The sequence below is a fragment of the Typopeltis vanoorti genome, chromosome 3 (assembly GCF_054136105.1).
Source record: "Typopeltis vanoorti isolate ZY-2024b chromosome 3, IOZ_Tvanoo_1.0, whole genome shotgun sequence".
In the NCBI taxonomy this organism is placed as follows: Eukaryota; Metazoa; Arthropoda; class Arachnida; order Uropygi; family Thelyphonidae; genus Typopeltis; species Typopeltis vanoorti.
This window is the reverse complement of record NC_143551.1, coordinates 56,110,504-56,124,335: the sequence shown is the minus strand read 5'-3', so window position 1 is coordinate 56,124,335 and position 13,832 is coordinate 56,110,504. Positions and strand designations below refer to the sequence as shown.

Genomic DNA, 13,832 nt, shown 5'->3' with positions numbered 1-13,832 from the left:
GAAGTGACTGATCTTCAGAGAGTTGAAGCCTCCAGAAAAACACAGAATAGGGCTACATGGCGAGGACTGGTGTCGCACATCACAAACACTGGAGTGACTATATGGCATCTGTGGATGTCCAGTGAACATATGATATGATGATGTGAAATTCTTATCAAATACCCTAATCTTAACAATAATGACAGTCTAAAATCCCAAGAATATGAAAGACACATATTCTACCTGCACAACCTTCCTCTCTAAGAATTAATTATAAATAGGACTATAGGTAATCCAGGATCTTAAATCTAATATAACAATTCTCATAGAAATGAATGGACATCACTTTTGCTGTTATCAAACTATCTATGGGGGAGGGAGGGGAATTCTCTGATGTTGTCATAAACAGAATATAGCTTTCATATAGTTATTTTATTTTATTTTTTCACTAGGGGTCAGGACAGTAGAGTAACCGTTGATCAAATCATTGTCTCTTTAGCATACTATGTGAAATGTAATATAGCCCGTCTCTGTATATATGTGTATATACTCCAGACGATGACATTAATATGAAGGTCGATATGTTGGGAAACTAAAATAATTATTTCTAACACGGTTGTAGTCTCCATAATTTGTCTGAAATGAAACTCAAGAGTGGTAGTGAAGATTTTGGAAAAATTAGTTAGGGCTCAAATTCAAAAATGGGTTGGCAGTGAATCTCTACTTTGCAATGAACAGCAAGGGTTTACTAAGGGAGGGTCATGTTTTAGCAACTTGCTCACATTTTATGAGGTGGTCTGAAAAGTTCTGAAAAAAACCAAACAATGAAAAAACAAATTTATAATTTCAAAATTATTTATATTTTTCAACATAATCTCCCTTAAGACTAATACATTTATTCCAGCGAGGCTCCAGTGCCATTATCCCGTCCCTGTAGTGCTTCTCAGTAAGATCTGCAAAATACTCCTCTACAGCTGCAATCACCTCTTGATATTCAAAGAAAAATGCTGATCAGAAAGCCCAGAGTTTTAGTTTTGGGAAGAGACAGAAGTCAGAGGGAGCCAAATCTGGAGAACAGGATGGATGTTCCAACAACTCACAGTGCAGAGCCCTTAATTTTTCCATTGCCAAAACACCTTTGTGGGCAGGCGCATTGTCCTGATGAAAGATAATTTTTTTCTTCTGCAAACCGAATCTTTTCTCACTAATTTTTTTGTCTAGTCTGGTTAAAAGATCAGAAAATATTCCCCATGTCGTGACGTGTTCTCTTGACGTTCGAATCCGCCATCTTGCTAAAAGTCATTTTCATAAAATAAAGGAAAACTAATTGCAAATTAATCACAGATCTAAGGGTAGAGAAATTTCTATTATACTGCGCCACTCTATCCTTAGATAAGTCTATATGAATTAGTAGGATCAATTCAAAATTAGTTAGCAGTCTTTTCATTCATTCAGGCCGAAGTATTTATTTTCTTTCTGGGATTCCCGCTAGATTCGAATTTTTGTGAATGGTGCAGTAAAAAGAAATTCAGGCAAACACAATATTTAAATTAACAAACAAAACATTTAATATATGGTTATATAACAAATACATGAATTCCACTTCTTAATATGACAACCCAGTCAAGTTAGTACATTAGGTCAAGTCATTCACAATAAATCAATCTTCCAAACTTTCACATACAAATTCACAGTTTCAGAATCACAAAGTTTCTTTACTCAATTTATTACAATAGAATTTCTTATTTAATCAGTTTCCATGTATCTCTCAGCTTCACTCTATGATTAACTCATAACAGGCACTAACCACGGCAGATATTATTTCAATGTGACTATATTTTCAACTCTCAGCCTCGATGATATACTACAGTTAATGTTAGAAACAGCGCAACGGAACTAATACTTAAATCTTCATACACCGAGATAAACTAATATGACTGTCCTTACCAGAAATAATCTTCAGTACTTCCAATATTTTGTGAGCACACCTTCAATTTATATTTATTACACTTGCGAAACACATTTATAAGACTTCTCCAAGGTTATAACTAAAACATTATTAATCGCGCTTTATATCTCTAGACAACAACTATAGGGTACATTAATTATTCTTGTTTATCCCACATCAACTAGTTAAACTCCGTACAATTCCTTTTATGGTAGCGTAGAAATAAGTCGTAATTCTAGACTGACTGGATTTATTCAGAATTCTTCATTGAATGTCCAGTTCTCTAATTATCCGATTACGGCATTAATTTCCTTTTATTACCACGGCTGATTTTGCTTTCAGCCAACTATAAGATTCACTTATATAAAAAAAAAATATCTACTCAACTCCTACCCTTAAGAACCTTTTATTTACTTTTACTTCTCTAGTTTTCCTCCTTGCTACCTTTTAGTTCCAAAATTCTGTTCCGACTCTCTTACTACGTATATATTTTCTCTTCTTATTCTGCCCACGCTCCCTTCACTCGCGCTCGTTTATTTCATGCGTCTCTATGACAACCGATAAACGTAAACATTCTCGCGAATGTTACATTAGGCTATATAACTACATTCAGTTATTACATAACGTTAAACGTTCACAAAAAGAATAAATAGAATGTTTGCATTTTAATAAATGTGTAGTTAAATTACAAATATAAGCTTCTATAATATTGACATGACAATAAATAAAATAGCTTAATAATAATTAATACAGAATCTATTTACCATTAACACATTTCTTTGATTAAATAATTGATATATTTAAGGTAGTTATATGATATCAAATTACATTTACGTTATTTACAATAAATAATATTTACAACGCAGCCTCTGGGATGGAAAATCATGTTGGATTCTGAATCAAATAACATTTATTCTATTTTCTACATAATTAGAATCCAACACCCAGTTATTGTTTTACCCTTTTCAAAATAATTAATAAACAAAGTGCCTTAAGCATCCCAAAACATCGATGCCATGACCTTCGCTGCTGATGGAACTGACGTCTTTTTTGGTGCTGAACAACAGGCTTCTGTCCACTGTTTTGACTGCTATTTGGATTCTGGTGTGTAATGGTGAGTCCAAGTCTCATCCACAGTAATAAATCGACACACAAAATCAGTTTTCTTCTTGTTAAAACACATCAAGAACTGTTCAGATTTTCATGTGAGTGCATTTTTGATCTGCTGCAAGCCAGCACGACACCCATCTTGCACAAAGCTTTTTCATTTGCAATTCTTCATGCAAAATATATCCTACACGTTCTTTTGAAAGGCTTATAGTCTCAGCAATTTCACGCACTTTGTCTCGCCGGTCATCCAATACCATATCGTGCACTGGATCAATGATTTCTAGTGTTGTTACACTTTTTGGATGTCCTTCACTTGGATCATCTTCAAGGCTGGTACGACCATGTTTAACATGTCCATTGCCAAGCTGAAAATTGGAATTTTGTGTGATCGGCCGCCAGGTGAGAACTCGCATCACGCGATATCAAGTGATTGGCAATGAACGTGTTAAGCTCGGCAGCCCATTTTTTAATTGTTGAAAACGAAGGAGAAGACTGCCCATAAACTTTTATAAACTTAAAATGAATTTATTTTGGCATTAAACCTTCTTTTACAAAGAATTTTATAACCACACAATACTCAATTTTATCCATTTCAAGGGATATAGGCAACACTTTTGCTTCAGACAGCTGTATAAAATGAACTACTTGATAGAATAACTTGCAATTTCACATGGATGCTTATGACAGATGTACCAACGTAGAAAAAAAAATCTTGCTGATAGTGTTGCTCTTTATGGTCGAGGCCGAGAACTTTTCAGACTACCCTTGTATAATAATGTTATGATTGAACTAGACAAGGGGAATGGATACACTATGATACTTTTAGATTTTTGCTAAGGCTATAATATATATATAATATTATATAATAGAATACAGCACAGAAGACTGTTGCATAAATTGGAGAATATGGGTTTGGATTATAAAATATTAGCGTGGATGAGAGGATAGTTAACAGATATCGAAAAGTGGTATACGTGAGATGTGAGTCTGCAAGATTTAATGAATGTAATGTAACCAGTGGCGTATCACAAGGATCAGTGCTTGGTCAACTATTATTCAATCTGTACATTAATGATATTGGGAAGGATTTGACAGGCGACATACAACTATTTGCTGATGATGCAAAGATAGGTAGGGTAATCAGGAATGCTGATATTGTGCAATAAAATACTTGCAAAATGATTTGAACAGACTGGAATTGGGAGAATGTAAAAATGGATGTCAGTAAATGTAGTCATTCACTTTGGAATGATTAGATATCCAATGTCGTATTATATTGGTGGGTTACTGCTAGAACAAAACGATAAGGCTAGAGTTCTTGAAGTGTTAGTAGATAGCAAGTTGAAGTTCAGAAGCCATATAACAAAGATTGCAAATACAACTCAAAAGATTTCTGCAATGCTGAAACAAACTTTCACATATAAAGATAAGGAAGTGATGTTGTCTCTTTACAAGGCCTTGATAAGACCTCACTTGGACTATTGTGTGGTTTACCAGGAGACCGCAAAATTGGTCTCCTGGATTCTATTGTGATTCAGATACAGTGGAGAGAGTGCAAAGGAGAGTATTAAAAGTTATATCAGGATTGTGGAACACTGATTAGAAGACAGATTTAGAATTTGTAGACTGTAGACATTAGCAAACAGGAGAAAGAGGGGTTATATGATTGTGACTTACAAATTTTGAAAGGGTCATGCAGAATTTCGGTTGATGGAATTTTTTACTTTATGGAGGGTGGGGAAAGGATAGGAGGGCATCCATGGAAGCTGAGAATGAATGCCACTAAGAAGGGGTTGAAATCTAGATTTTTCTCTTATAGAGTAGTACATGATTGGCATGTGGACTGCCATTGGATGTTGTTTGTACAAGTAGTGTGAATGAATTCAAGAACAAGCACGTTAGTTGGTAAGCATAGTATGTGGCCTCCCTCAATGAGTTCCTGACTCTCTGGAGGTCTCTCTTAATAATAATTAAATACAATATGATCACATATAATCAAGTATCTTTATTTTCCTTTTTTTTTTTTTTTTTCCAACCCATAAAAGGGTGTAACCTTATAGTACATTTGTACCTTAGGTAGTTAAAGGATTTTTTTTATTATTTTTAAAAAATCATTTTCTATTTATTTTTTGTACACACTCCAGAATGGGATTCTGGAGTGTGTACAAAATCCAAGCCAAAACCTTTCAAGCCACTTCAAGCCTCTAATAAGTGGAGCATTTATGTCACACTTGCAAATATATATTAATAGAGATGCAAGTAATATGTTATTAAGTATGCATGGACACATCTTTATTTATTTATTTTTAATAAATAAATGGGCAGAAGCCACTAGTGTCCATGATAGGCTTTTCTACTTTTCTATATTTCCTCTTTTTTTTTGTTTTTCTATTTTTATTGATTATATATATTATATTTTTATGTATTGTTTAAAAGTGTCCAGAAACCCTGCTCTAGAGAGCAAACATGGAACTTTTTTTTCAAGCCACCTCAGGCCTCCAATAAGCAGAGTGGTGCTCTTGCACTGGACAATGAAATTCCTCTCCCACCTAAGAAAAATCACAAACATCCATGTCCACTGTGGGTTTCGAATTCGCAGCCTGTTGTTTGAAGAGCGGATATGTTAACCACTCAGTCAACGAGCAAGTAACTGTATTATGAGAGAGAGAATTTTTGAATAAGCCAGCTAATAATATACTGCAGTTTGTGCACCCCACACAAAGCACAAACAGATTAATATAGTTCAGAGTGATCAGATTAGAGACTGATAAATAGCATGGCACACTGTAGAAACACAACTTTTGTTTAAAAAAAACTAGCAGTAGTGTAATAATATTAATTGCACTGGATCAGCATACCACCTGATTTTATAGCCAACACATTAAAAAAAAAAAAAACACAGAAAACAAATATTGTACCTGATTTGCTAGTCTTAACCTGCTAACAGTTCTTCTGTAATAACTGAAATCATTCTGTATGGCAGGGTTTGTCATCTGTAAAGCAATATTCTAAATATTAGATTAAAACAGATATTAAACTTGGAGGAAATTAATACATAGATATTATTAATTATATATTAATAATTAATAATTATTAATAATAATTAAGATTTAAAAATAATAATACTAATTATTTTTATTATTAATTATTAATAATAGATATTAATACTTGGAGGAAAATTATAGATAAGAAGTTAGTAATGATGTAAATTTTTCATGTAGTACTATCATATCCTGTATGCCCCTTGAGGGTAAATGTCAGAATCTGATGATGATGATATTAAACCATTACTTTTTCTTATAAAAAGTATTCTACTGAACAATACATTACATTTTCTCACCAAAGTGAAGAAACCTATCTAACAATTCTGAATTCAACCAAAAACATAATAATAATTTTCTGATGCATATTCCCAAGGAATGTGCCAGTATGATAGTCTAACCCAAATGATATTTCACGACCATTATTTACTATAGATTTCCACTTCCTTACCAGTAACTATATTGTATGTGTGTACTGGTTACCATAAATTAAAGATGAAGAAGAAAATCACAATTACTCAAAAACTGGATGATGAATTTTTATGTAATTCAGTGAAAAGCAGTATGATATAAGAAGTGAAAGAAATATCCACAAAAATTGTAAATAAATACTAATTATAATGAAGAGCCAAAGGCTTCAATTTGGTGACATAAACTTATTTAAGTTAAGGGATATTATATTCCATATTGTTTCTTAGCCGAATAAGAAACTCAAAGAGTTTCATGCCGAATATAGAAACTATATAAAGTTCTGTATAAACTATATACAGAAACTATATAAAGTTCTATATAAACTATATAACTGACCCTTGAAGGTAGTGCAAGCTGAGGCAACTCATAGAAAGGGTGGAGCAAGATCCGATCACTATTCTTGATATTTACCCATAATGTGAACTTAACTCCTAGGAGCTGTATTATTGTATTTGCTAAGCTGTAAGCGTAAGCTGTATTTGCTTACGCTTGGAATCACCGAACTTTATATAGTTTCTATATTTGCCATGAAACTCTTTGAGTTTCTTATTCAGCTAAGAAACAATATGGGATATAATATCCCTTAGCTTAAATAAGTAAATAAATAGTTTAATTCAGTAACAAATAGGTACATGAAGACAACAGTCAAAAATAAAAGATCAAAATGAGATTGTCAAAGTGCCTCAATAAAGAATGTGGTCACTCTTCATGGCAATGTTTCATACAGTTCATAATGGTGTCCAGGAGCTCACATGGTAATAAAAATCATTGATCCTGCAATGCTTTCCAGGTTTTTTTTTTTTTTTTGGGGGGGGGAGGGTTAAAACCAGCAGCATGTTTAACTAGAGCATCACAGACATGCTCAGCAGAATTAAGGTCAGGAGAGCTGGCTGGCCAGCCCATACGTGCACAAAGACATTGGTTCACAAGCTTTGCTCAATGACAAACATTGTCTTGTACAATAAATATCTCCCCTATTTCACCCATATACAAATAAATGTAGAGATCCAGAATCTCGTCTCTATAAGTAGTAGCATTCATGGATCTGCTAGGAAGTATATACAGGTTGACGCATCCACCTAACGAGATAATTCCCAAACCATCACACCACAAGTGTCCCTTTTACAGATATTAGAGGGATGATAACATACCCCTGGTCCTCTCCAGATCAGAGCACATCTGGCATCACTTTGTAAAGCAAACTGGACTCATCTGTAAACAATAGCAATCCCACCAGTCTTAGGTCCAGTTGACGTGGCACATTCAAACATTCTCTCTCGTGGGGTGGAGAGAGGGGCAAACATACATAAAACTGGTCACGCAGCGTACATAACACCTTTGCACAGTGAAAGCAGATACCAATTTTCCTGTAGCTGATGCAAGGTCAGATTGTAGCACTCATGTTTCAGTGAGAGATAATCATACATACTGGTCATCCACTGCAGTTGTAGCCTGTGACCTTCTTCAGTCTATCTCCAGGATGTTGTTTGTGACTGCTGGAATTGGTTCCACAATCGATGTACCAAGGAACGACTCACATGTAAACCATCTGGCTACCTCAGCCTGACACTTGCCAGCTTCTAGTGTTAAAATAGCTTGGCACCTGAAATCGCCAGTTAAACGATGTCTGCAAGACATCGTTTAACTGTCTTCTTAGAATTCAAATTGGCTGCAACATGGGCACAAAACCAAATGCTTGGTTTTGTGCCCATGTTGTGGCCAATTTGCATATACTTCTGACAGTGCCATTCATTTGTAAATGACAACCAGACTCAGCATCACTTTTTACATTATGTAACTGACTATAATAGGTCCCCCCCACCCAGAGTTATTGTGATTTTATTCTCTGTTCTTTAATTTATGGAAACTAGTGTGTGTGTGTGTGTGTGTGTGTTAAATAGTACAGAAGAAACATTAAACCTATGTCAAACTCCTTGATTAGTTTATTTCTATTGTTATAAATTTAATAAAAATTATGATTACTGCTATATTTGTGACATAAGTTCTTAATAACAAATTAAGAGCTTATTTGACATATAAAAACAAACAATAGGAGAAAAAAAGCTTAACAATTTTAATATCTGCTTGACATTTTTAGATTAAGAAAAGAAAGCTTTTGAAACAGGATGCTCAAGGGTCAAAGCTGTATAACTGAGAGGAGACCTCCACATTGCCTTTAAAGGAATGTGGAGAACCGACCAGGGCTTCTGACCTAATGTCCAATCCTCACCTTTTCGTGGTGCACCCCATCGGGTATCTACTTGTATACTGAACGAACGAGGATGGGCTGACAATTTGGGATTTAGCCGACCAAATTGTATTCTTATTGGTTAAACCAAAATAAAAAACGATGGTACAACATGACAAAATTTCATGCCGGCTGGGGCGTCGCCGGGTTAAACAAGGCCCCTATTGTTTTCGCCCAAGGAACCAGGATGAACAGTGAAAAGTCAGCTACTCGAACAAATCTGAAACCAAGCACCAAGTCAACATCACCAGAGTTAAAGATCGGTACTATCAACATAAGAAGCCTAAATGGCAAAGAAATGGAGCTAGCTGAGGAATTAGATAAGTACCAGATCGACATAATAGGGGTGACTGAAACAAAAAAGCCATAAACTGGTGAGATCTTTCTGAGCAATAAATATAAAATGTTATATTCAGGCAATGACAATCAAGGAAAAGAAGGAGTAGCCATAGTATTCAACACAAAATACGAGGTTAATCTTCTTGAATGGAACACAATCTCAAGTAAAGTAATGTGGGCAAATATGAGAATGGGGAACTGGACAATCAGACTTATTTGTGCCTATGGTCCCACAGAAGGTTCTACTAAGGTAGAAGTGGAGGAATTTTTTGAAGCTTTAGAAAAAGCAACTGACACAATGAAAAAGGAAAAGTTGGTCCTTGTTGGAGATCTAAATAGCAGAGTAGGAAATGATTGTGAGACATACAAAAATATTTTGGGAAAATTTGGAGAAAAGAGCAAAGCTAATAATAATGGCAAATATCTGTTGGATTTCTGCTGGGGATGGACTGGTTATTACTAACACCATGTTCCAACATAAAAATGTGCACAAATTCACATGGACAGAAGAAGCAAGGAATAAGAAAAGTCTCATTGACTATGTTATTGTTGATAGTGACGTTTTCTCCCTGGTGCAGGACACCAGAGTGTACAGAGGATTTGAAATTGGAAGTGATCACTATTTAGTCTTGAGCAGGATAAAATTGAATTTCATATTGAAAAGAATAACATGTAAGAAAGTTTTAAAGCAAATAAAAGTTGAGCAGCTATCAGATGTGAACTGTAGACTAAAATACGCAAAGATTATTGAAGAAAAAATGAAAGCGTTTGAGAACATGAATTAAACCTTGGAGATTCAGTGGCAAGCCTTGAAGAAATCCCTGATTGACTCAGCTAGAGAGGCATGTGGTGAAGTTGTCTGCAAGGATAGAAAAATTAGAACTCCATGGTGGACACAGGAAGTTAAACAGGCAGTGAAGGAAAAGAAGAAAGCATATCAAAAGTTCCTGGCAAATAAGTCAGCTTGTGCTCTTAGAGAATATAGAGACAAATGCAAGAATGCTAAACACTGTGTAAAACTAGCTAAACAAAAGTCATACGAGGACTTTGGCAAGAATATAGAAAATAAATATCAAGAAGGTGGCAAAATATTCTGGAGGTTGTTGAGGAAGCTTAGGAATGGAGGAAAGAGTGCTGTAAAAGGAGTTAGAGATGATAAAGGTGACATGAAAACGGAAGAAAAAGATATCCTTGAAATATGGAATAATTACTTTGAAAAACTGCTAAATGAAACAAACAGTGATGACAGCACAGTGATAAAAAAAAACTGACCAATCCATATTTGAAGTAGAAAAAGCCATCAAAGGTTTAAAATGTGGAAAGGTAGCAGGAGCAGATGACATTCAACCAGAAATGCTGAAGTATGGTGATATAAAAGTCTTACAGTGGCTGCACTTGCATAGTTCAGAAAGCCTGGACAGAGGGACGAATTCCCGATGATTGGAGTAGAGCTCTCATAGTACCCATATATAAAAAGGGAAAAAAAACTGAATGTGAGAATTACAGGTATTTCCCTACTAAGTGTTCCTGGAAAGATCTATGCAAGTATACTTGAGAAATGATTGAGAAGAATTGTGGAAGAAAAGCTGGGTGAAGAACAAGCTGGATTCAGACAAAATAGAGGCTGTCAGGATCAGATTTTCACTTTACCACAAATAGTCGAGAAAGCACAGGAATATAACAAAGATATGTATTTAAGTTTTGTCTATTTGGAAAAGGCATATGACAAGGTGACAAGAGAGAAGCTATTCAATATGCTGCAGTTATATGGTGTCAATGGGACATTATATCAAGCAATACTTAGTCTTTATTTGAGTTGTAAGTCAGCAGTTAGAATTGAAGGAAGTACAGGAAGATGGTTTAATGTTAAACCATCTTCCTGTACTTCCTTGTCTCACACAAGGATGTACATCCTTGTGTGAGACAAGGATGTACATTATCAACTCTGTTATTCATTATCTATATGGATCACATTATGAAGGAAAGTGATATTAAACATGATATGAAAATTGGAGATGTTACTGTCAGCTCTTTGCTTTATGCGGATGATGTTATACTTCTAAATAAATCCGCTGCAAGTCTGCAAGATTCCTTGACTAAATTGAATAACTGTTGTAATAGATATGGTATGAAGGTCAGCAATAAAAAGACAAAGACAATGAAAATAGGCAGAATCGTTGAAAATGTCAACTACATTGTGAATGGAGAACCTGTGGAACAAGTAAAACATTTCACCTACTTAGGCACAATTTTTAGTGTAAATGGTAAATTAAATATAGAAATAGACAACAGAATCAATAAAGCTGGTATAGTTGGAAGTCAAATGAATAAATTCATATGGAATAAGAGAGAAATTAGTCGGAACACTAAATTAGCTGTATACAAGACAGTGTTCAAACCAGTTTTAACTTATGGATCTGAGAGCTGGGTCAGATGTAAAACATTTGACCAAAGACTAGAGGCATGAACAGATGGCATCAATGGCAATATCATATTAAAAATGAGGATATTGGGAAAGAACATCAGCATCCAGGAATGCGTCAGCAGAGCTAATCTCAGGTGGTATGGTCACTTAAATAGAACGGGAGAGGAAAGATTAGCAAAACAAGTGTTCTCTGCCGGGTTGGCAGGAAAACGACCCAGAGGAAGACCAAGATATAGGTAAATTGATATGGTACAAAGTGCCTTAGACGATAGAAATATAAGATCTGATAATGTTGGAGTCTTGACAAGTAACAGACTAATTTGGAGGAAAATTGTAGATAGGAAGTTAGTAATGATGTAATTTTTTCATATAGTACTATCATATCCTGTACACCCCTTGAGGGTACATGGCAGGAATTTGATGATGATGAGCTTTTGGAACTTCTGTGGATAGCAACATTTTTGTCCATTTACTCAGTCAAAAGCTTTTTTTCATAATTTAAAAATGTCAAGGATCTTAAAATTGTAAATATTTTTTTCCACTATGATTTGTTTAAGTGTAAATACATTGTCAATACAACTTTACCTTTCCTACATCCAGTCTGTTCTTCCAAAAACTGAGCAACAGTGACAAGTCTTTTATTTACAATCTTACTTTATAATAAGATTAAATAAATAGTATCCCTATAGTTTTCACATAAACTTCTCTCATTCTTTATTAAAAACTGACTATTTTTCCTTCTTCCATACTTCAAATATAACAGGTTCAGGAGTCTTACTTTAAAAGGTGGAATCATCATATTTAATTACTCTGAGGTAAGTCCATATGTTCTTGCCCTTTTTCTATTTTATATTGCAGATAAGGCTTCTTCCATTTCCACTATCTGCAATAAATCTCTTCCTATATCATTTATTCCTGTTTCTCCTTTATTAAGTTTAGAATCATATCAAATTATTTGTAATGTTGTATTCATCCTTCTTTTGAGATTCCTAAAATTTCTTCTACATCTTTATTTGGTTTATTCAAATATTTAATTAAGTAAATCTAAGTATATTTTGATGTCTTTGTAAGTCATTTACAATATTATTAATGAATCTTATATAATATATAGAATACTATATAATACAGTATATTACTAATGTACTATATTATATAGTATTCTATTATATCCATTATATTCTATTATATATAGTATAATTATATCAAGAAATTTGAAAAATTCAAAAAGCACTCGACCCCCGAACCAAAACTTCCAATATCAAGAAATTTGAGAAATTAAAAAAGAACTTGACCTCTGAACCAAAACTTCCAACTACACTGGCAACACGCCATCACACATAAAAAACTCAGCCCACTTCACAGCCAGCATAGAAAACCTCACACTCCAACATACTGACATAATGGTGAGTTTTGACGTCTCCTCCTTATTCACAAATGTCCCATTCAAGGAAATCTTAGAGCTAATCCAAGTTAAATTTCCTCCTGATATCTCAGCCCTATTTCAGTTCATAATGAACTCAAGCTATTTCGTTTGGCAGGGAAAATTCTACAAACAAATAGAGGGGATAGCCATGGGTTCTCCACTCTCCCCACCCTTGGCCAACTTCTTTATGACTTTTGAAGAGAAAGCCTTAAACTCTGCCCCACAAAAACCAACCATACGGCTTCGCTACATTGATGATGTGTTCGCTATTTGGCCATATGGCTCTGATACTCTCCTTCTATTTATATCTCAGCCCTATTTCAGTTTACAATGAACTCAGGCTATTTCATTTGGCAGGGAAAATTCTACAAACAAATAGAAGGGATAGCCATGGGTTTGCCACTCTCCCCACCCTTGGCCAACTTCTTTATGACTTGTGAAGAGAAAGCCTTAAACTCTGCCCCAGAAAAACCAACCATATGGCTTCGCTATGTTGATGATGTGTTTGCTATTTGGCCACATGGCTCTAATATTCTCCTTCTTAACACCCTTAAATAACCAACACTCCAGAATCAAGTTCACCCTGGAAAAAAAGGAAAACAATTGCCTCCCTTTCCTAGACACACTAGTCACCCGCCAGCCTGATGGAACCTTGGTTTATTCAGTTTATAGAAAACCCACCCATACAGGTAGATACATTCACCAACAACCCCCCCACATACACACACAACAATATGGAGTTGTTAAGACACTATACAACAGGGCTAAATTAATCTGTTCAAACGACAATGTCCTAAATCACATCCTCAACACTTTCTCAGCCAATGGCTACCCTCCCCAAAAAATCG

General features: G+C 34.8%; 1 protein-coding gene across 1 annotated transcript in view; it reads right to left on the bottom strand.

The window, feature by feature from the left end:
* LOC150108168 (CYFIP-related Rac1 interactor B-like) overlaps nt 1-13,832 on the bottom strand; it is a 184,850-nt gene that overhangs the window by 44,283 nt on the left and 126,735 nt on the right. The window contains exon 7 of the mRNA XM_090415625.1: nt 5,956-6,030. Coding sequence (XP_090271751.1) covers nt 5,956-6,030 — 75 coding nt within the window. The remainder of the gene's footprint in view (nt 1-5,955; nt 6,031-13,832) is intronic.